General features: G+C 47.7%; 7 protein-coding genes and 1 non-coding gene across 14 annotated transcripts; 3 read left to right on the top strand and 5 right to left on the bottom strand.

Moving 5' to 3' along the window:
• Window positions 1-30: 30 nt before the first annotated feature.
• Window positions 31-2,151, bottom strand: BDCG_00838 (RNA polymerase II mediator complex subunit Soh1). The gene has a single exon (XM_045416353.1). The coding sequence runs from the start codon at window positions 2,012-2,014 to the stop codon at window positions 1,496-1,498; it is 519 nt and encodes a 172-aa protein (XP_045272102.1). The 5' UTR covers window positions 2,015-2,151; the 3' UTR covers window positions 31-1,495.
• A 57-nt stretch (window positions 2,152-2,208) lies between these two features.
• Window positions 2,209-6,768, bottom strand: BDCG_00837 (fatty acid desaturase). The gene is made up of 3 exons (XM_045416352.1): window positions 6,120-6,768; window positions 4,617-6,046; window positions 2,209-4,532 (listed from the first exon to the last, which is right to left on the bottom strand). The coding sequence occupies exons 2-3, from the start codon at window positions 4,829-4,831 to the stop codon at window positions 3,002-3,004; spliced, it is 1,746 nt and encodes a 581-aa protein (XP_045272101.1). The 5' UTR covers window positions 4,832-6,046; window positions 6,120-6,768; the 3' UTR covers window positions 2,209-3,001.
• A 1,607-nt stretch (window positions 6,769-8,375) lies between these two features.
• On the top strand, window positions 8,376-13,944 carry BDCG_00834 (Pal1 cell morphology protein). Of its 6 annotated transcripts, none has more exons than XM_045416346.1 (6): window positions 8,376-8,449; window positions 8,503-9,754; window positions 9,874-10,412; window positions 10,731-10,975; window positions 11,083-11,536; window positions 11,613-13,944. In XM_045416346.1, the coding sequence occupies exons 3-6, from the start codon at window positions 10,385-10,387 to the stop codon at window positions 12,467-12,469; spliced, it is 1,584 nt and encodes a 527-aa protein (XP_045272100.1). In that variant the 5' UTR covers window positions 8,376-8,449; window positions 8,503-9,754; window positions 9,874-10,384; the 3' UTR covers window positions 12,470-13,944. The 6 variants fall into 6 exon arrangements, with proteins under 6 accessions (XP_045272100.1, XP_045279314.1, XP_045279317.1 ...); XM_045416350.1 differs by lacking the exon at window positions 8,376-8,449 and having other exon boundaries at window positions 9,099-9,536; window positions 9,874-9,919; window positions 10,034-10,412; window positions 11,083-11,527; window positions 11,613-13,246; XM_045416348.1 differs by lacking the exon at window positions 8,376-8,449 and having other exon boundaries at window positions 9,099-9,618; window positions 11,613-13,246.
• On the bottom strand, window positions 13,928-18,710 carry BDCG_00831. 2 transcript variants are annotated; one of them, XM_045416344.1, is made up of 3 exons: window positions 18,377-18,707; window positions 17,869-17,953; window positions 13,962-17,792 (listed from the first exon to the last, which is right to left on the bottom strand). In XM_045416344.1, the coding sequence occupies exons 1-3, from the start codon at window positions 18,477-18,479 to the stop codon at window positions 16,157-16,159; spliced, it is 1,824 nt and encodes a 607-aa protein (XP_045279312.1). In that variant the 5' UTR covers window positions 18,480-18,707; the 3' UTR covers window positions 13,962-16,156. The 2 variants fall into 2 exon arrangements, with proteins under 2 accessions (XP_045279311.1, XP_045279312.1); XM_045416343.1 differs by having other exon boundaries at window positions 13,928-17,792; window positions 17,869-18,710.
• BDCG_00832 (FAD binding domain-containing protein) lies at window positions 14,018-15,902 on the top strand. The gene is made up of 3 exons (XM_045416345.1): window positions 14,018-14,244; window positions 14,360-15,297; window positions 15,370-15,902. The coding sequence occupies exons 1-3, from the start codon at window positions 14,137-14,139 to the stop codon at window positions 15,872-15,874; spliced, it is 1,551 nt and encodes a 516-aa protein (XP_045272099.1). The 5' UTR covers window positions 14,018-14,136; the 3' UTR covers window positions 15,875-15,902.
• Window positions 18,711-18,899: 189 nt separating the features above from the next.
• BDCG_00829 (MFS transporter, AGZA family, xanthine/uracil permease) lies at window positions 18,900-24,628 on the bottom strand. Its single transcript, XM_045416341.1, has 6 exons — window positions 22,890-24,628; window positions 22,706-22,789; window positions 22,413-22,617; window positions 22,109-22,312; window positions 21,003-22,017; window positions 18,900-20,832 (listed from the first exon to the last, which is right to left on the bottom strand). The coding sequence occupies exons 1-6, from the start codon at window positions 22,971-22,973 to the stop codon at window positions 20,661-20,663; spliced, it is 1,764 nt and encodes a 587-aa protein (XP_045272097.1). The 5' UTR covers window positions 22,974-24,628; the 3' UTR covers window positions 18,900-20,660.
• Window positions 19,310-20,039, top strand: BDCG_00830 (glutathione S-transferase; the record flags this gene model as incomplete). The annotated part of the gene is made up of 2 exons (XM_045416342.1): window positions 19,310-19,528; window positions 19,617-20,039. 2 exons carry the CDS (start codon window positions 19,310-19,312, stop codon window positions 20,037-20,039), a joined length of 642 nt encoding a protein of 213 aa, XP_045272098.1.
• BDCG_16214 lies at window positions 24,541-24,641 on the bottom strand. The gene has a single exon. It is a non-coding gene; the product is annotated as a tRNA-Gly (tRNA).
• Window positions 24,642-24,651: the final 10 nt, after the last annotated feature.

Below are 24,651 nucleotides of genomic sequence, written 5' to 3'. Positions count from 1 at the left end.
TGATAACAAAACATGATTCATGTTTCAGTTATAAAGGCCAACAGAGGCAAAGGAGATTGGAAAATATTAATCACTCTTTCAAATTGAGTGCAAATTGAAACACTTTGTATTTCACATTGTAGTATTTACACAGTTAACTAATAAATTAATGACACATTTACCGTGCATCCTCACAGAGCTGTACTGTACTGTACTGTACTGTACTGTACAAACAAATACATACACCCTCTGCAACAAGTGATGAAAAAAAGGTAGCCACGCCGCGAATAAATATAAGGAAGTTAGTTACCTGTAACGAACTCAAGTGTGACCGGCTCTTATCGCGTCCTCTCAGTTGTACTTGGTATATCTGACGGAATGGTCGGCTAGCTATCCGCGTCAAACCTTGGGAACCAGCGCTTCCTTGCATAAATCCATTATTACCCCACGAACTTGTGTTGACGTCGTCTCCCCCACTCTGGGGAACTGAACTGTTTTACGGAGCTTAAAACACACACCGTCCACTTCTAAAAAACCACTGTTCGCTATAGATTTCAGTTGATATCGGTAGAATAAAATACGAAACTGTCTAATAGTTCGAATTCCAAGCATGAGAGATAGAACAGGTATACACAGAGTGACATAAAATCTTGCTCGGAACCTCTGCTTGGTGTGGGCGCGTTTTCCCAGCAGTCCAAAGCCCGTCCCTATTGGTGAACTTGATCTTGGTTTCACAGCTCTCGCCTGGCCCAATTTCAATTTCCGACTGGCCGAGCAAGGATTATTGGGTGAAATTCCCCCGTTTTAGGCTGATCATTCAGACTGAATTTACCCCGGATGGCAAGGATGGAGGGGTGACGATGGAAGTGCCGGATCGGCTAGAGATGGCACTGTTTGCGCAAGGGCATCGAATGTGAAAAAGTTGATATACCAAGACTTGGGGCAATTGGTATCGTGTTATCCGGCGACCGGCGGGCTGCGGATTGATGTTCTTGTCGAGTTGTCGGGTAAAGGCGACACGAACAAAACCAAAAGGTGCCACAAATGGAAATTTTTTATCTTTTCCTTTGCTGTGCACCGTAGGCTTGTGTTGTCGGTCGTATATTCAACTGGTTGAACCCCGTCTGATCTAGTGGACCTTGCTTGCCTCGTCAAATCCGTGCACGAGGCTCGTGAATCCAGCAAAGGCCTTGGGCGTTTTCGTAGATGGTCATCGAGGTGGGGAGGATTGCCCAGCATTAGATATCGCGTTGCTATGGCCCAATCAGTCAGGCAGGCATATCGCTAGCAACACCATAACTAATTTTAATACATGTACAGTCCATGCGCATGTACTGTACATACATAGTTAGAGGTTGGCAGGTTCTTCTTCGCTTTTTCGCCCACTATTGCTCCAACGATTTACTATAACATCTCGGCATAAGCTGCATGTGACGCAGGATATATCCCACTGAGATCAAACCTCCATGACAGGGAATAATAGAAGAGAAAAGGCTGCTGATAGCCTGTTTTCCTTTCAAGTTCCAATCCCATTTCTGCCCTCAAGACCACCAGAACCAGTCAATTTCGCGGCGTCAGGCTCATTCTGCGCGGCTTTCTCATTATCATTCTCTCCAGCCCCCCCAGTGTCCCCCCCATGCGTGTCCCCTCCAGCACCCAACAGCGCCTCGATCACCTGTGGACGAATTACAGCCTGCCGGAAAGACTCGTCCTGCAGCAGCCGCAGTGCCCGTAACGTCGCGCCTGGATGTGTTAGAAACTGTACATACTCAGGGCGTTTCCAGTACGAGTATAGATAGGCGAGGTAGGCGGCGAATGCTTGGGCATCGGAGGTAGGAGAAGACGGGGAATTATCGCCAGCGGCGCGAGATGATGCGGAAGAGGTGGAAGACACCCCAAGGAGGTGAGGATATGCGACGGCTAGGTGCGAGATGTAATGAGGGTTCGCGAGGGAGAGGACGAATTCGAGCTCAAGTGTGAATCGAGGGTTTTCTAGATTGGGGATGGGTGGGTTGGGAGAGTTCGTTTGAGCCATGGTGCAAGTAAATATCAAAGGCTAGACGAGTACTTCGTGAGATATCATACGATATCATACAGAACACCCCATTGAATTGCGTCGAAGATGTAAATGGTTGACACTTCTTGTTTGTTTCCACCAGGGGGCTAGGTTCGTCATCACGTGACATCAAACATTCTTGTCCAAACGATCTGGGTGGGAGAAGGATCATTCTTCAAGGGGGTACCATGGTATGGGTAAGTTATAGTTAGGACGCTTATCCATTCAACTTAGTTTCTTGTTTATTACAAACTAATCTCGAAAACAGTATGCTCAAAAAATGATACGCGGGCATACTGTAGCACAGAAAAACCGCTTTTTTTTTGTTTTTTGTATGTCACTTTGGGTCAAGTTGGAGTTGGTAAACCAATGTGGAACGCGATTTGAAACAACTCCTTTGACATTCCCAGTGATACGTGTACCTCTCTCATTTGCCACACACACATTCAAGAAAGGCTGCTCAGGTTTTGACCCAGGGGAGGGGGAACGTTGTGTACTTGCTTACGGCGCTTCATCGCCAGACAGGATGGATGGTCGATGGAGACCTCACGTTATGTTCTGAGCAATTTACAGCTAACAACGCGGGATATCTTCTTGTCAAAGGTACTTCTACAGTACCGTTTGTCTAAAGCATCACCCAGGCTGCAAAAGCTAAAAAGGAATATATCTAGTATCAAATTACAATCTCATAATATGGGTACACGTAAGAACTGGGAGGAACCATCATATAAAGTCGGCCTTGAATGAAACAAAATAACATAATGAAAGATGGCAGGAAAAAGGGAAAATGAAAAAAAAAATGAAAAAATAGTGAGGGAAAGAAAAAACATGTCCCCTCCCTCGGTCAAGGGATGATCGTCTTGGAACATATGCAGCCCCATATGCACAAGGAGCTTGAGAAAGTGGGGGGAAAAAAGGGAAAGCAAAGAAAATGAAAATGAACCGCTAGACCACAAAGATGTTCATTCAATGCGCATGCTCATGTGAATGAGCATGATGGTCAGTAAACACTCCATGTGCCGCGCACGCCCTTCTACAATCCTCCAAAATCCGCGCCTGCATAGCCACATCCCCCAGTTTCTGAATAACCTTCTTATTCCCACCGAGGAACGTAAACACAGCATACGGAATTTCAACCTCCTTGCAAAATTCCTGAACAAAACGCTGCGTCTTGCGCAGGTTATGCCGCGGGATTGTAGGGTACAGGTGGTGGATGGCCTGGAACTGGAGGCCGCCATGGAAAAAGTCAAGCCACTTGGGGCAGTCCACGTCCATTGTGGTGCGGAGCATCTTTTGAGCAAAGGATTCATGAATGCCCAGATCAGCGGTGGACATGGCGTAGTGGGATAGAGTAATTTGGACGTGCAGGGGAGCGGTGACCATGTGCGAGATGAGCACAAATAAGACCCGGCTTGTCCATGTGGGAATAGAAGCATAGACAACTCCGTAGCCAAACCAGGTCCAGAAGAAGACTTGGCCAACCAGTTCGAACCAGCGGTGCCACCAGGCAGGTCCTTTCTTGGGGCCGAGGCCCATGATGAGATACTCCCAGCTAAGGAAGTAGAGGTTGAAGCGGCCAAAGAGAAGAATTGGGTAGTACATGTAGTGTTGATACTTAACTGTGAACCGGGCCACGGCATCAAAACCCATGACTCTATCATAATAGGTGCTGCGGAGACTGTTGAAAAATCTCGTAGTTAGCGCAAAGAATGGCATAAGTTGGATATCAGGGTCGTGCTCTGGCGAGTTTGTGACAATGTGATGGACATTATGGCTGCGTTTCCACCAGCCTAAACTCAATCCCCCGATAAAATCTGCGACGATGATTCCAATCGTGGCGTCGACTTTGTAAATGTGCGTAATGCCATTATGCCCTGCATCATGGGCAGTGAAGACAAGTTGATGCCAGAAGCAGCCCAGGAAGAATGCGGAAATGCAAAAGTAGGAGCGGCGCAGGAAAAATATGAAGAGTCCGAAAAATATAGAATATCGGAGTGCTTCGACTGCGTAGGCGGAGTAGTTGCACTGGTAGAGTCCCGCGGCACGGATGCGCTTTTCCAGGGCACGGTACTTTGCGCTAATATTGGCCTGGTGAGCCGGATCCACGGGAGGGTAAGTGGTCTTGTCCAGTATGATTTCCTTCTGCGTGCAGGCGTCGACGATCGATAACCTCATTTCAGCCTCGGAGCTGAAATCTGCAGGTGGCGTGCTCGACCCAGCTGTCGACAGGTCTGTGCTAGAACCGTTTCTCCTCTCCCTCAAAACAGAATTCTCATCCGCAGAATCGAAGACTGGAGAAGGTGAGCGTGATCGTGAGCTCTCCTCACTGGATATCTCGCTCATTGTATCGGACCCGGTAACATCAGTGTCCTCCTGGTCTTTAACGTAGGTTCTAAAGCGGCCGCCTTGAATGGGAGGGAGGAAATTGGTCCATCTGCCTTCGACGCGGCCAATCTGGAATGCAGTCATGCGCTGTCTGGTTGCCTTGGAATGGAGTCTGATAAATCGCCCCAAAGAAATAATAGTAAGCGCTGAACATTGAGTTTTGGACCTGGAAAATAAGAGGAAGAATGGCTCTTACGCGTTCACTTCGTCTGTGGCATCTCTACCTACCATGTGCCTGATAGCCAAATCACCCCCGGGATGGAACTTCAGCCAAGCATCGAGCTTAAGCACCTGGTCATCAACAACAACGATACATCGGCCATCCGCGATCATGCCCTCGATCTCCCTCCTCGACAAAACATTGGCCTTAGTCCTGGCCCCAGCCATAACTGGTGCAGAGGATCTATTCATTCAACGGAAAAATAACAGAAAAGAAATTCGGTACTAGGTATATCGAATTTCCAGAGACCTCGAACTTGGGAGTTTCGATGGGGTTGAAATTTGTCTAGAGATGTCGCATAGTGATGTTGAAAGAAAAAAAGATGTCAGCCAAAAAATCGAGAAAAGGGACAATGATGCGATCCGGAGCACATGCAAGGGGGGGCGAATCAATAGCGGAGCCTAGAAAAGAGGACCATTGGTAACAAAGAGGGGCGAGTTTCCAATTTCTTTTATGGGGGTTAGACAGCTTCTGATTTGGCGGTCCCGGGGTGTTCCCACTGCCAACGCCAATCTGGGAGCGCCGCCATGTAACCTCCATCCATCCCAAGCACGTTCCTCCGCAAACGCCGCCCTAAAGGTCAGGTACTTCACTCTGTCCTCTACCCCCAACCACAACGAATTGAAAGTTGCAGAATGATCCTGTTAATCCACCATTTTCTGCCTTGGCAATGAACGACCCACAAAATACGTCTCAAACATAATTCCCCAAAGGGCCAGAGCTGCGACAATCCGCTCAAGCACAAGTGAATTTTGCCGTTGGAAGTTGGAACTTGGAAGTGAGGCCAGGTAGGCTGACGCGTTTGTGTAAAGGCCCTGACTAGATTATCCGCAAGCGTCCCGTCGGTTATTAGTTGGGTGTGAAAGCTTGGCACAAGACCTGCTCCGCCTATTAATGGGGGCAATTTGGAATTTGGACTCCTGTTGTGAACATAACACGGGCGCATTTTGTTAGTGAGTTGGCTTCACTGATCTCAGCAATCGCCTCCCGAACAGGCCCTTCTGTGACATCGATCACAACATCACTGAGAAAAATCGACCCTATATTTTCCAGTAGTAATGTGCAACTACTCGGGCATCTGTTCTCTCTCTTTCCAGGCATTTTCCCCGACATGGATCCCAGAGAGTGCGTAAGTGAATCGTAAGACATTATCTGGCGCTAAGGACTCAGCCCCCCCCCCTCTCTCAACTCACTCGAGGCCTGAAAGAGGATGGGAGGAAAACAGTGTCATGGCGAGTAGCGAGCAAGTAGCGCGGAGCCAGGAACGCATCATCCTTCAACATGTCACAAGGGCTGGACATGAGAGCCTTGGGGGTCCGGCGACCAGCGCGCCGAATTCTCCCCAGAGTTAGTATCATATTTATCAACAGAAGCGCTAGAATGAGTTGAGCTGGGGGTAGATGTTCCTGGTTGAAAAGCCAGTCAGTGGGTGATTATCGCAGATGGACAAGCGGGTTTCTTGTAAAGAATTTTACCAACCAGACATCTCTTGGGCCATGATTTTCACGCTGGAATGTGGATTTTGTAAAAAAGTGAATGAGGGGCAGGGCAGTAATATCTTCTTGCAAACCAGCGCCTCTCCTTTACAAGTAGAGTAGGCGGCTCGCTGCAACCTGATTTCAGGGCTGAACTGAACTGCGGCACGTCTGTTAATTATTATTAGAGATGCAGCGCTCCCACGCTCGCTAACTAACCTCCTCGAAATTGCGCTCTGCTGGCTACCTTGGCCATGTCAGTATTCGCCAGGGCAGAAATGTGACGGTATGAGAGGAGGCAGCATGTTTCGCGGTGGGATGTGCCATCTGCTTGACTCTGCGCTTTATGGTCTCGCCCAAAGTTGAAAAAACAGGCAAGTCTGCTGAGCACTCTTGAGAAATGCGAGCTGGCAGCCTGTGATATAAGTACTTTCCAGCTTCTTGGGCTCTGATGAATTACCAAGTTCCGGGACTTCCGGTTTGTTCGTGGAATTAGTAATTGTTCCTGGGTTTTGTGCCGCCAGTCCGCCTTGGAGAGCACAGCAGACCCACCAGACAAAGACAAAACAGGACGCGCTCTCTCTACATCATATAATCTCGCGAAATGGGGATAAAACAATTGTACCAGAATATAAAACCTAGCAGCAGAAACTATTTAATAATATTAAATATTATATATACGCGTAGTGTACGGTTCGAAATATGATTAATCTATTCATTTGAGCGTGCGTGGAAAAGATTAAAAAAAAAAAAAAAAAAAAAAAAAAAAAAAAAAAAAAAAAAAAAAGCTTGAGCCCTGTCATCCGTGTGGCAAACAGACAGAAATTACTCCGTACCTTGTGTGCCAAAGCTCCAAGCACTGAACCCCGCTGTCTGACGGGGTGCTAAATAAAAATAAGCATTACTCACAAAAGGGCATCCATGACATCCATGGATCACAGAGTCTCCTTCCTGCAGGCCAAGTGCCGCTGCCTCATATTGCCTCACATATCTAGATAGGATTGCTAGGGTATATAAATATACTCACAAAGAGATTATCTTACAATAATTCCATAAATTCTACAATCTACCTCCGTGCTTCTTTGTACCATTGTTGCGTACGTGTTAATAGAAATTGTTACGCTGTAAAGCATCTTACGTATGTTTGCACGAAGAGAAATTGCTAATCGTAAACCTACAAAGGCGTCCGCCCAAGCCTACGATGAGAGATAGACTCACGTCAAGGGACGGACCAAGCCAGCAGCAAGCAGCTCAAGAGCCATTCAGTGTTGCATCCTGCATTTTCTGCACTCCTGGCAGGCCCCATCTTTGCATCCACTCACATCCCATCACTTCCTCAATTGTGGCCCTTTTGCTAGGCTCCAGAACCAACATCAACTTTCATCATGTCACAGAATGCATTCTCTGCCTCTGCTGAAAAGGTATCAAACCCCTTCCTCTCCTGTGGGTGTGCTGTATATGTTCTGTCAACTGCTGGATTCAGTCCCTGACCTCTTTTGCTTCATGAATATTTGATTCTAGCATCATTCAGGATTAAACACTGATGAGTGCCATTTGGCCCAGAGACTGTGAAGGAATCAAGCAGCTTTTGTATGTACATGTACAACAGCCTTTCCAGGGAGCCTGGATTGAGCACTAGCTAGCTGTGAAAGAATCTACATCTTCTGAGTTCACTCAGCTGATGTTGCAGCAGAGATCTAGAGGGCAATAAGACAATTTTGCCTTCTATCCCCTGCCAGCCAGGCTGTGGCACTCAACTTCTTCCACAAATTTGCATTTAACTCTGCTGGGTTCCATGTGTGTTGCCATACTTCTGTGTGAGGGCAAAAGAGAGAGCTGTGTCTGGCTGCAGGATGGTCCAGTTACCCATGATCTTAAGCTGCGAAATTGGAGAAAGGCATTGGTGGTTCAATTGGCCATGACTCTGCCCAGGTGAGAAAGACATGTGAGTTATAGGATGGGAGAGTTGATGCTGTGTGGGTGGTTTACCAGGGTATGTAACTCATTGAGCACAGCCAATCTGATTACTGGCAATCAGACACTCTTTCAGCTTGAGTGTTAGCACATATATATACGGAGTATACTCTGTATACAATATTAACCAGAGAGTCCATCTTGTTTATAGTTGTTAACTCACCTGTTCATTCATCTGCAATCCAGCCCACTATGCCTCTCCTCTGGAGAGATTATTGACAGGGTTTCCTAGCTCGAAGATCCAAAATCCAGGGCGGATTTTTTTTTATTATTTTTATTTTAAAGAAATGTGTCTCAGGATCGGTCTTGTTCTACTTCTGCTATTATACTCCTGCTCACCTTGCGAAATATATAAAAGATGTATGGTTTGTTGATCTCCTCTAGCAAGCTGCTAGCTAACCAACAGGTCTAAGTACATGTACATTCATAGCAGATCTTTGTCCCTCTTTCTGTATATCCGTGTCTAGGACGGGGAATTCCAGGTAGAGGTGCAAAGTGCTACGACGACGGGGGGTTGGATTGGACACCCTTCAATCCGGATATCAGGCCCTTGGTTGTGGAAATGAAGATTATCCATTTTAAACAAGATTGAACTTGATCGCGGGATTTGGAGGTCTGGAGGTCGGGTCCCGACGCGTTGCGGTAAGGATCATGGAAAATGAGTGGTTTGATCTCGACAGGATTCCTGGTTTTCTTCGCGGATATTTGGGGGAATTTGAGTGACTATTATGGTGGTTTGAGTTCCGCATTGGTTATTACATAACTCCGTTAGTTAAGCCGGCTAGGCTCCAGGCGTGGTTGTGGAGGACAAGAACACTGGGACGCGATGCAAGATCAACAGCAAGCAGGGCAGGGCATCATTCAGTGGCCATGGTTGGAGCTTAGGAAATACCAAAAGCTGCGAGCGAGTATAGTCAGGAACAGAAGTTAGATCGTCACCATGGAACAATAATGATGATACACACGTATCCGAACTTCCACGTAACCCACCTCGCTGTGACCTTCGTCCATTCCAGTTGTCCCGTGTGTTTTCGCAATCGTCATCCATTGATATCGTAGCTGGAGATCTCGATGTTGCAGACAGACAGATATGGTCCATTTAATTGGCGTGAGAATCCCCCTGTGGAACTCCGTGGTAGCCAAGGATTGTGCATAGTAGTGTAGTGTACTGTACTCCGTAACTAGCGTAGTGTAGTGTGTCTCTCCGTCTCCGAGTAAGTCGGCTTCAATATTTATACATAATAGTATGCTTCCTTACCTACAAACCTTCGACCTTAACAGCCCCCTTATTTAATAATTAGTTAATAATGCTCACAGTTGCACCCGCCGTCGATCCCCCTGGCCAGTTCCGCTTTTACCTCCCCCGTTATTAGCTATTATTATTATTCTTCTTCTTTCATTCGTTAACATAAATAATAATATTATTATTGACCCGTGATCTCTCTCCGTAGGTTTCCCCTGGATTTCGGGAACATTGCTCAACTCCGTCCCAGGCTCTCAAATCGACCCCGTAACCAAGTCTACCCCATGCAATCCTCTCATCAAGCTCATTCTCCGTCTGTTCTGTTCTGTTTGTCCTTGTCCGCTTCATCCCTCTCATTGTTGTTCCCCGCCCTTTGCCCAGGCTCACGCTCTGCTTGGTCGCCACATCCGTTTGTTTCACCTGTCAGGAAGCCCCCCGTTGATTCGTCCCAGCTGGTCAAGGGCTTTCTCCTAACATCACCAATCGATCTACTCCGCAGCTTTGTGAGTGATAAGTTAGCTGACTGCGTAAATATTATTAGTTTCGCCATTGCTGGGCGTATCCACCTCGTCATCGTCTAACTTGCCGTCTGTGTCCACTGCGTTCCCTCACACTCGTCCCTGATCATCATTCCATCGTCCGACATTCGACCAAACTGACGACAAAACAACAACGGGCGGTTAGGGGTTTCGAGCAAACAGAGGATACTTCGCGCGACCACCAACCATCCTCTGTTAGATCGGCCGTTTTTATTGTCGAATAAGAAGAAAGAAAATAAAGAAACCAAGAAAGGAGGAGCTGCTATCCAGGCCTGTTCCTGTTCCTGTTCCTGTCTTTGAACTGCTGGCTGTTGGTTTGTTCACAGGTTCACAGGATCCCCCTGCCTGCCGGTAGACTCTTTTTTGCCTGAAACCTGCTCCCAGCTGCTGCTCCCAGCTGCTTGCTCCCTGCTGCTGCTGCTGCTGCTGCTGCTGCTGCTGCTGCTGCTGCTGCTGCTGTGACTTCATCGTCCTTGCCCTTAATAATCGTAATACCACACTGTCACTCTCACCATGTCTCTTGCCCCGATATCTGTGCCAGGTGTGTGTGAATGTTCCCTTCATTTTTTATCCTTCATTGTTCAGCCATTTTCCCCCAATAACAATCAATCAACACAACCCACAAACCCAACACTATTATCATCTTCATCAACTCTTAATACCATAACCGTATCCATCAAGCATTCTACTTCCTCTACTACTACATCCGCTTTGTTGCGAGTCTTGGCCATTAGCGGTTTCAGACTTCCTGGCAGCTACCCTGCTGGACCCATCCGCCGCAATTTGAACTCCCAAGCCTGTCAGCCTATCCTATCCATCCAAGATCTTGCTAACCTCGTTTCACCATTCTCCTTCCTAGACCGGCAACCCTCGCCGCGATTGACTGTCAATTTGGGATCCAACAACCCTTTTAGAAACCGTGCTTCATCGCCTTCAATCGCTTCCCCCACAACTTCTATTCCGAGACAACGCCCAGTGTCAAGAAACCCGTTCCTGGACGACTCAGAATCTTTCACTCCGCTCCCCGATCCAAATCGAAATATGTCACCGGAAAGGCTTTCAACAGTGGATCCGCCGTTGACTGGACACGCTGCAGAACTATTTGTATGCCCCCTGAGCCACTTCTACAAAATTAAAAACGAAGCAGCAAGTACTGCCAACTCAGCTTTGTGACGTTTTATATTCTAATACAAGACCTATTTTGTTTTCAGGAAAACCTCTCTCTTGACACGCCAGTCGATAAGCCCTCGAGTTCGAAAGGAAGACGACCAGCTCTACCACGACCGGAAAACGTTCCCCCATCCAGACCCTCTCTCTCTGACGATAAGGCCTCCTCTCGCCGCCCCGCTCGACGACCATCCAAGGAAGAATCACAGTCACGCAGCAAAGGACACGGTCGGCCGCCAATTGGAGACATCTTCGCAGATCCTAAGGAACCCTCAAAATCCCGCAACCAGCGTCGACCCCGTCGCAACTCAGACTCTTCCCTCATGGATATCCCTTCAAGACCAATCGACCCTGAGGCAGAAAGACGGAGACGAGAACGGAGACAACGAGAGCGTGATGCCAAACCCAAGGACGGCAAATCTCGCAGCAAGCGATCAAATGGACATAGACTTGATATTATTGATAAATTGGATGTTAGCAGCATATATGGTACTGGCCGTAAGAATTAATTGTTCTCTTATAAATACTTTTTATCTCATTTTCAAAACGTCCACTAATGTTCCCTGTTTCTTAGTCTTCCACCATGATGGACCTTTCGATGCATGTAACCCTCACCGCAATCGTAAAGGGTCACGAGCCGCTCCGATGCAAGCTTTCGCAAAGGATTCGAGAAACATGGCGCTGGGCGGAGCGGGACCTAATAACACCAATATCGATCTCAATCTCTTCCATGGACGAGGAGAAGAGGGGTATGCGGATTATGCAAGCAGTGGTTTGACTAGCAGCAAGATAAACCAAAGCGCAGCATTTGATCCAACAGCCAAACTTGAACCAATCCATGGAGCTGAAAGTATGGGCTTGGGAACCAGTACATTCCTTGAAGGCGCTCCCGCCAGCCGTGCTGCCATACAGCGGCGTGAGAGTGAGAATGAAGCTCACAACTTACAGAATGGAGGATTGCAGCGCAAAAAGAGTCTTGCACAGAAAATCCGCGGAATTAACAATAGAGTCCCCCGTGTTACCTCACCGCCAGATTCTGCTATTGATTCCAACAACTACTTCACTCAGGCAAGCCCTCCCCGAGCTTCAGGCTCTAGACGACCTAACGATAAAAACCCATTCTTCCAACAACAGGATTATGATGATGCATACGATAAAAAAGGCGCCAAGATCCAGCTTTCCGATGACGGCATGACAGATAACCTCCTCCCCCACACTAGACAACGATCAACTAGTAGCCCAAAGGCCATTCCGGGCGAAACAAGAATTACAGAAGGACGCAGCTCCAGTATCGGCGGCGGCGAAGACGCCAAGACTCACGCACACACAGCTAGTGGTAGTGGTGGTTTCATCAACCGGGTCAAAAGCTTGAGAAGGCCACCACAGCCTAAGAGAAGGGGCACGACGACAGCGGCCGGGTCTTCGCCTTGAGAACGTGGTTGTACGTCGAGAATGGCTATAGCGGAACACATGTGAGATGCATCGATTGTTTATTAGAATCATGATTCTTCATTTCCTTTCGGGCCTACAATTGTTTTTTACTCTCTTTCTCTCTCCCTTTCCTCACCCAAATCATTTATGAGGCTTCTCTCTGCTGGCACCTTTGTTTCCATTTTTGTATTTTGTATTCTTCTCTTTGATACGTTCTATCATGCCCCTCTTTATCTTCTCTTGTTTAGTATGCCCCGCTCTTTATTTTTATTTTTGTTCCTTCATTTTTGTGTTCAATTCTTGATATTACAGGCAGGCAGGCAAGAAAGATTAGTTTAGTTTAGTTCTAGGAGTTGTGTTTTCTAGCTCTCACACTCTATTTATATTCTCTCTCTCATCAGCTTTCTTACACTTACACTATGCAAGGAGACATTACCTTGTTTTTGTCTCTTTGCATCTTCTTTCTTCAGTTCTTGTGTGTGTGTGTGTGCATACATGCAGCAACCAGCTTGGATTTTATTAGATTGAGTAGTTTAGTGCTGTGCTGCTGGCAGCTTGTTTGTTTGTCATTGCCTTCTTCATTTTTATCATTTATCATTTTTCATTTTCATTGATATGTTCATACCTCTCTAGTTGCGAAAAATGATAATTTATTTATTTAGAAACGCGGGACCTACTACAATGCCTATCTAGCTCCCCGTGTTCGACCGGACACAGGGCTCCCCTTATATGAATAGGGCTACACGATAGAGGGGAAGGGACGAAAAGAAAGACCCATCCACCCAACCCCGTGGGCTTGGAAGCCCGGTGTAAACTGCCCCAGGCTTTCTGCAGATATATATATATATAGCATATAGCATTCTGGACGCAGCAAGCTCCGCCTGGCCCCTCCCTCTACTTATTTATGGCCTGTATGGGGCACATGTCACTGTACCCCCTGGCGTTATCATACCCATTTGCATAGTCGTCATAATCGTCGCCGCCCCCTGATTCGTTCTCATCGATCGGCGATTGGCTCCATGAGGACTTGAGCTGCGCATTTGAAAAAAAAAAAAAAAAAAAAAAAAGAATGCTCTTGGTAGAATGAATGTATCCTTGCACTAGGCGGGGCGGCGTTGGTTGGGTAGGCAGACATGAGAAGGTCTGGTTTGCGCGGGAAATAAAAATTTTCTCGTTGCGCGGTCGTTGCGCTGGGCACCTTTGTCACTGGCGTTGTCTAGGTAGGTAGATAGACATTCATCCATCTCGTTGCGCTCTAATTGCGCCCTTCGTCTGTCTGGTGGCTATAGTAAGGTATCCTTGTCAGGGCTATAATTTTATGTTCGTTGCGCTCTCGTTGCGCTCTCGTTGCGCTCTCGTTGCGCGCTCCCCGAGGGCGATGCACTCCTTACTCCTATTCCCCTTTATTCAGGCTGGGCTGGTAACTACCAAATCATGAGAGACCATGTCGATGATTTGAAAAAAAAAAAAAAAAACTATATATAATCAGGATGAGGACTATAGTTTGTCGTAGGCTATTATTATTATATCCATTCTTTCCTTTGAAGGTTCAGCTGTTGGGAGAGATTTTCTTTTCTAGGTCGGTCAGCAAAGTTTTACAAAAAGAGGCTTCTTTTCGCTTTTTGGATAGCTCTCCCTATTTCTGTGGTCTACTACTATTTTCCAAAATGTATCTAGCGCCGTTGACAATTGCAGCATTTCTGCTGTTGCATAGATATGCGGCTGCAGCAGATGGTGCGACTGCTGGGAATGAAGCAGCGACAGGTTTCCCTCCTGTAAGTCACCCGTCAATTCTTATCGCTCGCATACCCTTCCGTGATCACAATTACTGTACATATATGCATATCCCCATCTTGTCTTCAAGAATGAAAATGAACTAATTCAGGACAGTGCGATGCGCTTATCCGGGCAGGTCTGGGCAGCCGACTGCTTTTGGCCACAGACGCGGAATACGAACCACGTATTGCAAGCTGGTGGTCTCTAGACACCCGACAGCGGCCCTGGTGCCTCGTGCAGCCGCGTGATGCGGCGGAAGTATCCACAATCATGACCGCCTTGCTCGGGGCCGGGGCTGGAGATGGTGCTGGAGACTGGCATGTTGCCGTCCGTGCAGGGGGACACGGCCCCAGGCACTCGAACAATATTGATAACGGAGTGACTATCGACTTGGGGATGCTGAACCAGGCCACCTACGACAAACGAACAAATCTTGCCAGCATTGGTCCTGGCGGTAGATGGAAGGATGTCTTGGCTGAACTGCTCAAGTATGGGGTGGTAGTGCCTAGCGGCCGTGATGGGGACGTTGGCGTGGGCGGGTTTCTGTTGGGAGGGGGCTCGTCGTACTATATGGGCCGTGAAGCGTTTGCCTGTGACTCTGTCAGGAACTTCGAGGTTGTTTTGACCAATGGCACCATCGTAAACGCGAACAGGGAGGAGAATGTCGATTTATGGCGAGCGCTGAAGGGCGGCGGGAGTAACTTCGGGATCGTCACCCGCTTTGATATGGAGGCTTTACCCGCGAAGGACATTGCGTATGGAACCCGCTTCATGAGCGTGGAGTACTCCTCAGAGCTGGTGGATGCGATTGTTCACTTCACCGACCATTATGAAGAATTCGATACGGACGCACTAGTTGCGTTTCTCATGCATAATACGTCAGCTCTCCCAATGGATGTCGTGGCCGCTGCGATACATGTCAACACTGAGGGAATTCACAACAGTACAGGCTTCAAAAAGCTGAACCAGATTCCGTCCCTTATTCCTGATGAGACGAGATCTCTAAGTCTCGCAGACGCTGCTGAAGACTCACAGCTCTCCTCCGGAACATGGTCTGTCACTCGCTTCCATTATAAAAAATTCAGGACAATTGCTAACACTAGGCCCCCTCTTGCTATCTATAGGAATTTTGGCGCAACGTTGACGTTTAAGAATGATAAACGAATCTTAGCCCACGCCGTGAAGCTAAATGAGAAATATGTCAAAGACATGAATCACGCCATTGGGCCAGACAATTTCGTGTCACTGGTTTTCTTCCAGCCCGAGCCTTCGTTCTTCGGCGATATCAGTAAGCAAAGGGGTGGTAACATGCTCGGGGTCGATTCTCAAGAACACAACGCCGTCCTTTGGACCGGCGGTGTGGCGGTGAAAAGTGACAAGCAGGCGCTTGCCATCGCACGAACCCGGATGAGTGCCATGGTTGCGGAGCTCAAAGAGTTTTCGATTTCGCTGTGTGGGGATAACAGACTGATCTACATGAACTATGCAGACCCGTCGCAGGATCCTCTTGGGAGCTATGGCAAGGAGAACGTGGATCATATAAGGCGTGTGGCTGCGAAGTATGACCCCCTTGGTGTGTTCCAGAGAAGATTCCCAGGAGGGTTTAAGATATCCCGCGTGGACTTGTAGTGGAAAGGGGAGCCGCTCTGTTTCGTCCCCCCCCCCCCTCCTTCTTTTCGTTTATCATATGTTTTATTCGACGTTGGAGTTTTGTCTCTGGACTGCAGGTGTTTCTGGATGAGACACAACATTCGTTCCACTTTGCCAATGGTAATTTTGATTTGTAATTTAGCCTAGAACAGACCTGATATTACGTTGCCAGACAGTAACGCCGAGACGGCGGTTATCATCCGACCAGTTCTGCTCCATGGCGGTTCTGGCATGCTATGTCCGATAGGTTGGATTTTGCTCTCATTCAATTCTATCACCAAATGATGTATTTGTCGATTCAAACTCCAGAAGAGAGCTCTGGATAAAGGACCAGTCAAATTGTCCTTGTAAAGTTCCAAAATTTTCAAATCCTCCTACCTCAGGCCATACGTCCCATCCGCCAGAGGGAACTTCGACGTCCAATCCACTAAGATCCGTAGGCACTTCGAGCATGCTGGGTTTCTCCGTTCCACTTGTTTCCTTTGAAACTCTTATCTTCAAATTTTCCATAACCTCACAAAGTCCATGGATGATTTTGCTGCTCGCAGCATATACACAGCCACCTGCAAAGGCAGCGTCAATCGAGTTCCAGTCAGAGACCACCATGGACTCGATACGGCGTGCACATTTTTCAAACAACCCGAGCTGTCTCTCAAAATCCTTATGCAGCCTGCCAAAGCTCTTGAATTGAATGACGTTATTTTCCACTATATTTTTGCAGAGGAAGACGATCTCGAGGACGAACTGTCGTGGTGGAGGGCAGAAGGCTATTCTATTCAGTGCCAACTTTTCTGCACATTCGATGAACATTTCCAAGATGGCTCCCAGTTTTTCCGGGTAGGGTCCACCAAAACGGCCCATAAATGCTGAGAGGGTCAGGACTTTCTCACTTGATATATTTTTACATGTGTCGATGAGCTGAGCACCGAGTTGGGCGGCTTCGTGACAATTGATTTCGGGATCAGTTCCGACTCTACCACTTTCTTGAAGCCTCGCTCGCAGCACAGTGGCGTAAAACAGTCCGGCGCCATAGATAGCAGTGTAAACGGAGTGAAATCGAATTTCAAGTAGGGAGCGGACGACCAATAGCTCGTTCTGGTTCCCGGGGCTGGACAAGCGTGCAAGCAAACAATCGGTGTGCTCTACTTGTTCTAGGCACTTCCTTTCGCAGTCTTCTGTAATGATAGAGAGGCTCTCTAGACTGCTCCAGCTTTGTTTCATATCTACCAGAGCTTCCAGCATGATATTGGTTGCCACCGTGTTTTGGATATGGTATATGATCCATGGTGGGTATGAGCGATGTTTCAATACGTTTTGGTAAACTTCCATATGAGGCTTGATACAGCTGACCACTTTCCTCATAAACCGGAGCGGTTTTGTAATGAAGCCATCTAGCAGGGCATCATAACAGAATACCTGCAATCCTTGCAGGACGTCTGTAAGACAAAACTCTGAGCCGAAAAATTCCACAGCTTTCAGTTCGCCTGGATTTAAAGTGGCTTGTGTGGGCAACAATTCCAGTTTCTCTGCAATCCTGTATGCAATATTCACGTACAGTCCGGATTTTACTGCTTTATGTGCGACATTCGGAGAGCTAACTATAGCCGCGGGCCTGTAGTCAGACAGTAAAAGGCTGACCACAACCGAATCACGGTGAGTGGGTGGAGAGAAGATAAATTCTTGCCCGTAGCTTGACACAGTGAGCTGGATACTCCGCTTTAGGTGGTGATGTTTCTGCCCGAACGGAGTCTCTGGTGACTCGAAAGCAATCAAACAGAGCAATGCGAAGAGTAGATTCGTCGCACAATTAGAAGATGCACACTCATCTGAACTTAATCGATTCCGTATGCTCACCAGTGTTGGTGTTTGTGGGAGAAAGAATCGATGCCAAACCAAACTATTCCTGCCCTGGTTAGAAAGTGTTGCAAGTAAGGACTGGAGGAGTGGTGGACTTGAAATAGTAGATAGCTCACCAAGCATCAAGTGATGAGGCCATATCGTGACTTATGAGATCTAGGAGGCGCCGGGCGTCCCGGGGCGAGGTCGAATGGGGAATGGCTGAGCCGAATATTTTGTCGTTAGCCAATACTGAAGAGAGGAAACAATCAGGCTCAATCATCGATTGGAAAATCTCTTGTTTGCTACTCATAGTAACATGTAATTCGGATGGACTAAACCCGCAATCATTCTGCATGATTAAGATGTCGTCCGCTATATCCTCTGAGTAGAGATACCCTTTAACCTCTAGGTTGGAAGGGGTACTTGTAGTGCCCGTAACACGTACAGCCCCATCAGACTCAACTTCAGCCTCTGTGTGGAGGGCTGAACCATAGCGAGAAGAATGAGAATCTGTGCGCGGAATACGCTTTGCTGCCGGGCGTCCGAGAGAGGTTCGCTCGACGATGCACTCCAAATTAAGATTGCAGCATCGTTCGCAGGATTTTCCTGCGGCTTGCGGAATAGCTGAAGGTGTTATCTCACTTGGGTTTGGTAGTATGCATTTTATTTTTCTTGACCTGCAACCACGACAGATCAAGCGAGAGTATTTGCCTCTCGGACGTCGTTCTCCCCGTTGGTCCTGCATACGGGAAAATTACTCTTGCTTTCCCCAGCGTCACGCCTGGGAGACCTCGCAATTGGATCCAAATGGCGGTAGGTTGGGACAGGCTGGCCAGGAAGATATCAGTGCAAGGAGGAATAGGGAGTTAACAAAAAGTCTGAAGTAGGTAGATTGCCGGAATAACAGTGTCAGAACTCATGAACAGCCCATGTTTGATTTCCCCGTCGCTACAATTTGCCGTGTAGGTGTTGTATATATGAAGTTGACAAGATCTTTCGGGGAAACAGGAGGCTGGTGGGTTAGTTAGGGCTTTTCGGAGCACGTGGATGAGCAGACCGATATTTTTGATTCGGCTCCTTTTTCTCTTCACTCTGAACGCATCTCGATGAGGAATAAGTTATTAGTCCCCATGCCAATGCAATTAAATATTGTTGGTGGCTGCTCCGGTACTGCAATCATATCTAGCTAGACTATTTATATAACACACACAACATGAATCCTCCTACAATTAGTTATGTCGCTTTGTTTAAGCAGCGGCGCCATTAGGCCGCGAAACCATAGTTACGCGACCAAAGTTGGTACTTGGCCCGAAAACCACCTAGCTGCGTAGTAGACGGATATAGGAGAAGAAAGCCGGGATTGATAACTACTTTTCTAAGTTAGACCACTTCAGCTGACATATTTTGCAGGTCTCCTTGTCATCCCACTCCAATGATGGGTTTCCATATATCCAACGGGAAATCGGCCGATATGGATAAACCTCCAATCCCATATTCGCTGCTCCAAAGCTACACACGTCAATGAACAATCATTTCCATTATACACCCCTGAAAGATCAACATAAAAAAACAACCATGCCCCTAACCATCCACTACCTCCACAACTTCCAATCCGACCTCATCACCTGGCTCTGCGAAGAACTTGACATCCCCTACGAGTTAAAACCTACAAATATAAAGCACTGCACCCTTCCGGCTCCCTACCGATCATTCAAGATACTTTCCCTCTCCCTACGGACGATATGGAGAGAATACGTGAACCCTAACTCTCTCAAAAAGCGGCGCATGTGTCCAGTACATCTGCCAGAAACACGGCAACGGCAGACTATTCCTGCCACCAAGCCATCATGACTGTGCGGACTTCGTCTACTATTTCCACTAGGCCAATGGCACGTTTCAGCCATTTCTGGGACGCCTCATGATGTTGAATGCTGGCTCCGGCGGCGGCGGCGATGGGACCCGGGGCCGGGATCCCGTCGCCAATCCCAATCCCAATCCCATAGTAGCCCTCTGGAATGACAGGCTGACGCGGTCCCTGGAGAATCTGGACAAGCGCTTCAAGCCGAAAAGCGAGGGCGGTGATGGTGCAACGTGGTTGGCCGGCGATGAGTTTACGGCGGCGAATATTATGGTTGTGTTTTCGTTGACGACGTTTAGGAATTGGTTTGCGTATAGCTTGCGTGGGTATGATGGGATTCTGGGTTATTTGGCGGGAGTTGGCGGGAGAGACGGGTATAAGAGAGCAATGGCTAAGGCGGATCCGGATATGCGATTGCTGTTGGGAGCGGAGGTGTCTTCATCGTAGGGTTGAGAGTGGGATGGAGGTGAACGGAAGGGTGTGAAGTGGGTATGTTACGCGAATGAGGGATGGGAGGGCGAAGATTGGGGGGAACAACTCCGTTTAAGAGTAATAGACGTAACTAGATCGTGGAAATAGCGTATATAGTCTTGATTTTTCACTGTTCATGTAGAAATATCGCACCCATGTGTATGGATGAGGAGAAATTTTGGAGAATAATCGGGACTAAAGTAAGCACCCTATTCGGGAAGCTCAGCTTTTATTCCTGAAACGAATTCGGGGGAGAAATAGCAATGGGAAAAGCTGCTCAAATGAAAACATCGCATATACAAACAGATGTCCTCAGAGAAACAAAAATGATAATAAAAGCTACGCACATTATTATGAAATGAATTATTATAACTGCATTTATATGCATACGCGGATAGGCAGCATGAGGGTAATGAACACAAAACCAGAAACACCACATCTCATATGACATAATTATCATCCTGCGGGCAGCCAGGGATACGCTCCCAACAAGGGGCCCAAATACGACCCATCATTGCACCGTCTCGAGACGAAAACTCGTGCATCCCAGTCACAAACCAAAGACATCAATAAGCAGCCCGCTACTTCTACCGTGCACTACTGTTCCTTTTGCACGTCGCCACTATCACTTGTGGAACCCGCAGTGACGCCAGCGCCTTTATTTTCCCTGACGGCGTACCCTTCAGTTTCCGCCGCATTGGTGTTAGAGTTGGTGCCGGGTGAATAGTCTTGATTATCCAGGATATCTTCGCGCCAGAAATCTCTCTTGCTGTTATCGTTGTCAGCCTGGCTCTTATCACTCTAGATGGTGGGAGAGTAAATAAATAAAAGGAGGGGGGAAGGGATTAAAAAAACTTTAAAAAATAATAAAAAATAAATAATAAAAAAATTAAAAAATAAAAATAAAAAATAAAAAATAAAATAAAAAATAAAACTTACCCATTCACCAACCGAACCAACCACGCTGGCAGAATCCCCCCAGGAACCCTCCATGACCACGGCTCTTTCAGATTCTTATTATGTGGCACAATGCGGCCGCGCGAGGCCTTCTCAATGATGAAAGCCACCGTGTTCAGCAGGATATACGACATGATCCCTGCGATGAGGCCGTACGCAATCGAGTATGTAAAAGGCATAACCGCCAGAGTAATGAAGGCCGGAACCGCATCACCGACGTACGACCAATTGATCTCTGATACGACTTTAGTCATCATCGACCCGACCAGGACGAGCGTACAGCCAGTAGCCCACGGCGGGATCGAGGCGAATATAGGCGCGAAGAAAATGGAGACGAAGAAGCAGAGTCCCGTGACCATGGCAGTGATACCTGTGGCGCCTCCTTCAGCAATACCGGCGCCCGATTCAACAAAAGCTGTCACGGGAGACAGGCCTAGAAGGGAGCCAATTGAGATACTCAACGCATCGACTATATAGGCTATGGCGGATCCTTCAAAGTCTTGGGTTCTTTCATTGATTGCGCCGCAGTAGCGTGCCATAGAGTATAGGGTGCCGGTCGCATCGAGAATGTCGACGTAGAGGAAGGTTATAAATGCCAGGCCGAATTGGCCGCCTGCGTTGCTGAGATCCCAGTCATGGGCTATTAGTGTGTTCTTGATGGGGTGGAAGGTGACGACCTTCTTGAAGAAGTCGAATGAGTCGTCTCCCTTGGGATTGTGTGGGAAGAAGGTGACGTTGGTCGGACGGGGCCAGGAGATAATTGACACGAGTAGGATACCGGCGATGATGGCGCCCTTGACACGGTACATGAGGAGGATACAGGTGAACACGCCACCACAGAATAGGCCGACCCAAAACGTTGGGTTGCGCATTTTGGCTCCAGGGGGACATATTCCGTCTACCATTTCGCTCTCCACACATCCAGCAAGAGTTAGGGGCGTTGCCGTGTCGCCAGTGATGGCACCAATACCTGCACTGTAGGTTAAGCCTATGAGAGCTATTAAGGGAAATACATTTGTTAGAAACCGTGGACTTGGGGGGTGGGGTATAGGACAGAAAAAACAGGTCCAAGGGGACACGAAACGCACATAGATAGAGTCCGATACCAGCACCTGAAGCCAGCTTAATCGACCGTGGAATAGCTCTTGCCAGCCATTGGCGCATTCCGCATACCGACAAACCCACGAAGACAAACCCTTCAACGAAGACAGCAGTAAGCGCAAGTCGGTAAGGAACAGGGCCAGTGCCACGAAATCCAACAACGTTATACGCGAAATATGCGTTCAAACCCACTAACAGCGTAAATGGATTCTGTTAGCAATGATATATATTGAACCAAACTTGGTGTTGCACTATTTTCTCTTTTCCTTTTCCGAAAAGAGAAATACGTACTTCCAGGGCCCAATGCGATTGGCATATTGGCAAATAAACCCATACAGAACGACGAAAGGGCAGCTATCGCCGCAGTGCCCGTAATGAAGTCCCGCCTGATCGCATTCAAGCACAACTCATATTCCGTGTTTCCCATACATGTTGGGTCCACTGGGTCGTTGCAAACACATGTGCCGCCGGATTGAGAAGTGATGTTGGAATTGACCTGTTAGTGCATTAGTACTACCCATTTTCATGCTGTATTTTGCAAAGCCGCAAGGGATACGTATATGGAGAGGGGTATAAGTACATACAGATATGATGTAGGCCATGGCAAAGAATGTGGTGAGGCCGGCACGGACTTCAGTCAAGAAGCGCGTGCCCTTTCGCTCATGTCGCTACGTGAAAACAGAAGATGAAATCGTCAGTCTGTAACGCTTTCCTTTGATTCGCCCTCTTCTATATTCTGGTTTTCTTTATTTTTGTCTGCTTGCTTACATGGCCAGAACCCTCCAGCCTGAAGCGGCGGCCGACAATGCTGCCCGCTACAGCACGGTTGACAGCAGCACCCCAATCCTTCATCTTGACGGGCTGTGCACACTTGGGGGGGGCTTGGGGGAGCGGTTGAGGAAAAAGCGAAGTAGGCCTGTATCTAGAGAACGGGAGGACGGCCAGGCAAAGAGCGAGGGCAATGGAGCGATGCCCCGGCTATATAAGGAGTCGCATGCATCTGGAGGTTATAATTATTTTATTTAGAGTAGGATTTGTGTCGGCCATTTTTATAGTCTCCATTTTTTTTCTTTTTATTTTGTCCCAATATCTTATCGCTCGTAAAAATGCAGCTGTTTCATTGGTCATTCTTGTGCTTTTTTACGGGTCTGTTCGGCTTTTGGCTGCAGCTCGGCTGGCGCAGAGCAAGCAAGGGAAGAGGACCGACCGAACCAAGGAAATCTCGGGGAGGGTTCAACTGCAGGTTGTTTCCCGAACCAATCCCAGCTTTGTGTCAGCGGCGCCCCGTAGCACATGCAAGAAACATGAGCTTGCTGGGTGGCTACAGGTAAGCCAGTAGGCAAAACCCCGATTCTCTTTGGGAATTACAAACTCATTATGAGCGGACCCATATCTGTGGACAGCCAAGATCTTGTCCCTGTCTGCCCTCTGGATGTTACAAATACAGCTTCTCGGGGTTTATCTGAAAGCAATGAGGAGCTGCCTGTCTCGCAATATTGAAAATGCGCAGTTGGACGGAAGACACATTCATCTTTCGTTATCAAGCTCGGCATGCATGGATATTCTGAGTTTGTCCAACTTGGACTCCATAACTGGGGACTACCACACGGCGGAGAAGTCCGCAATGTCTTCTTCCTTGCTGATAGGACAAAATCGTCCTGTCATAGGTCAGACCAGCAAGCCGCGACCTTGACAGCGCAAGCTAGTCAGGCGCTGAAACTGAATTCGCGACGACACTGTTTGATTGGGACGGCGAGTGCCGGCGACATCATGACTTTTCGGATTCTGTCCAGCACATTCTTCCTCCCCCAAGCTTCGACGGAGAACTAAAAGAGCTACCCCGCAAAATATGAAACGTCGCACCGTTGGCGCGGCCTGAGTAGTCTCTTATTCTACCCGCTTGAATCTGGGGAAACTGTGTTTTGGCCAGCGGGCGGGTCCGAACGCTAGGGTGGCATTTTGAAGTTTCCCGAAACGAGGATTTGAGAGCTATCCTACCTGTATTATTAATAATTATCGAGCCGGTGTCCTAACTGTATTAACCTGGCTGGTTCAATCGATTGACACATGTTATGAACGACGATCGGATCGAACTCGTGCAGAGTGAAGCACTCAGGGGCTTACTGAGATAGGCAGAATTGAAGTCCGTAGAAGATTGATTAGTTATATCGTTCTTGTGTAATAAAATATAACTATACCTGGTACAATGGCATGGCCCTGTAGCGACCTGGATGGGCAAGTGGGAGTGCATGCACGTAAACAGATGTGATGCCCTGATCTGAGAGTAACGAAGTGCACACGAAACAACCAACAATACCACCATTCGTGTCAAAAAACATATTCAACCAAACTCTGTGAGGGGCATAGAAAGAAAGATACGGCAAAAAATAGGATACAAAAAGAAGATATTATATTTCAATGCATCATCCGTGAATCGAACACGGGCCCCATCGAGTCACGGGACCTGAGCGAGGTCAGGTGAGATGGCAACGATGGATTCTACCACTAGACCAATGATGCTGGCTTCTCG

The sequence above is a fragment of the Blastomyces dermatitidis genome, assembly GCF_000003525.1.
Source record: "Blastomyces dermatitidis ER-3 genomic scaffold supercont1.1, whole genome shotgun sequence".
Lineage (NCBI taxonomy): Eukaryota > Fungi > Ascomycota > Eurotiomycetes > Onygenales > Ajellomycetaceae > Blastomyces > Blastomyces dermatitidis.
The sequence above is the reverse complement of the archived record's forward strand: the minus strand, read 5'-3'. Positions and strand labels throughout refer to the sequence as shown.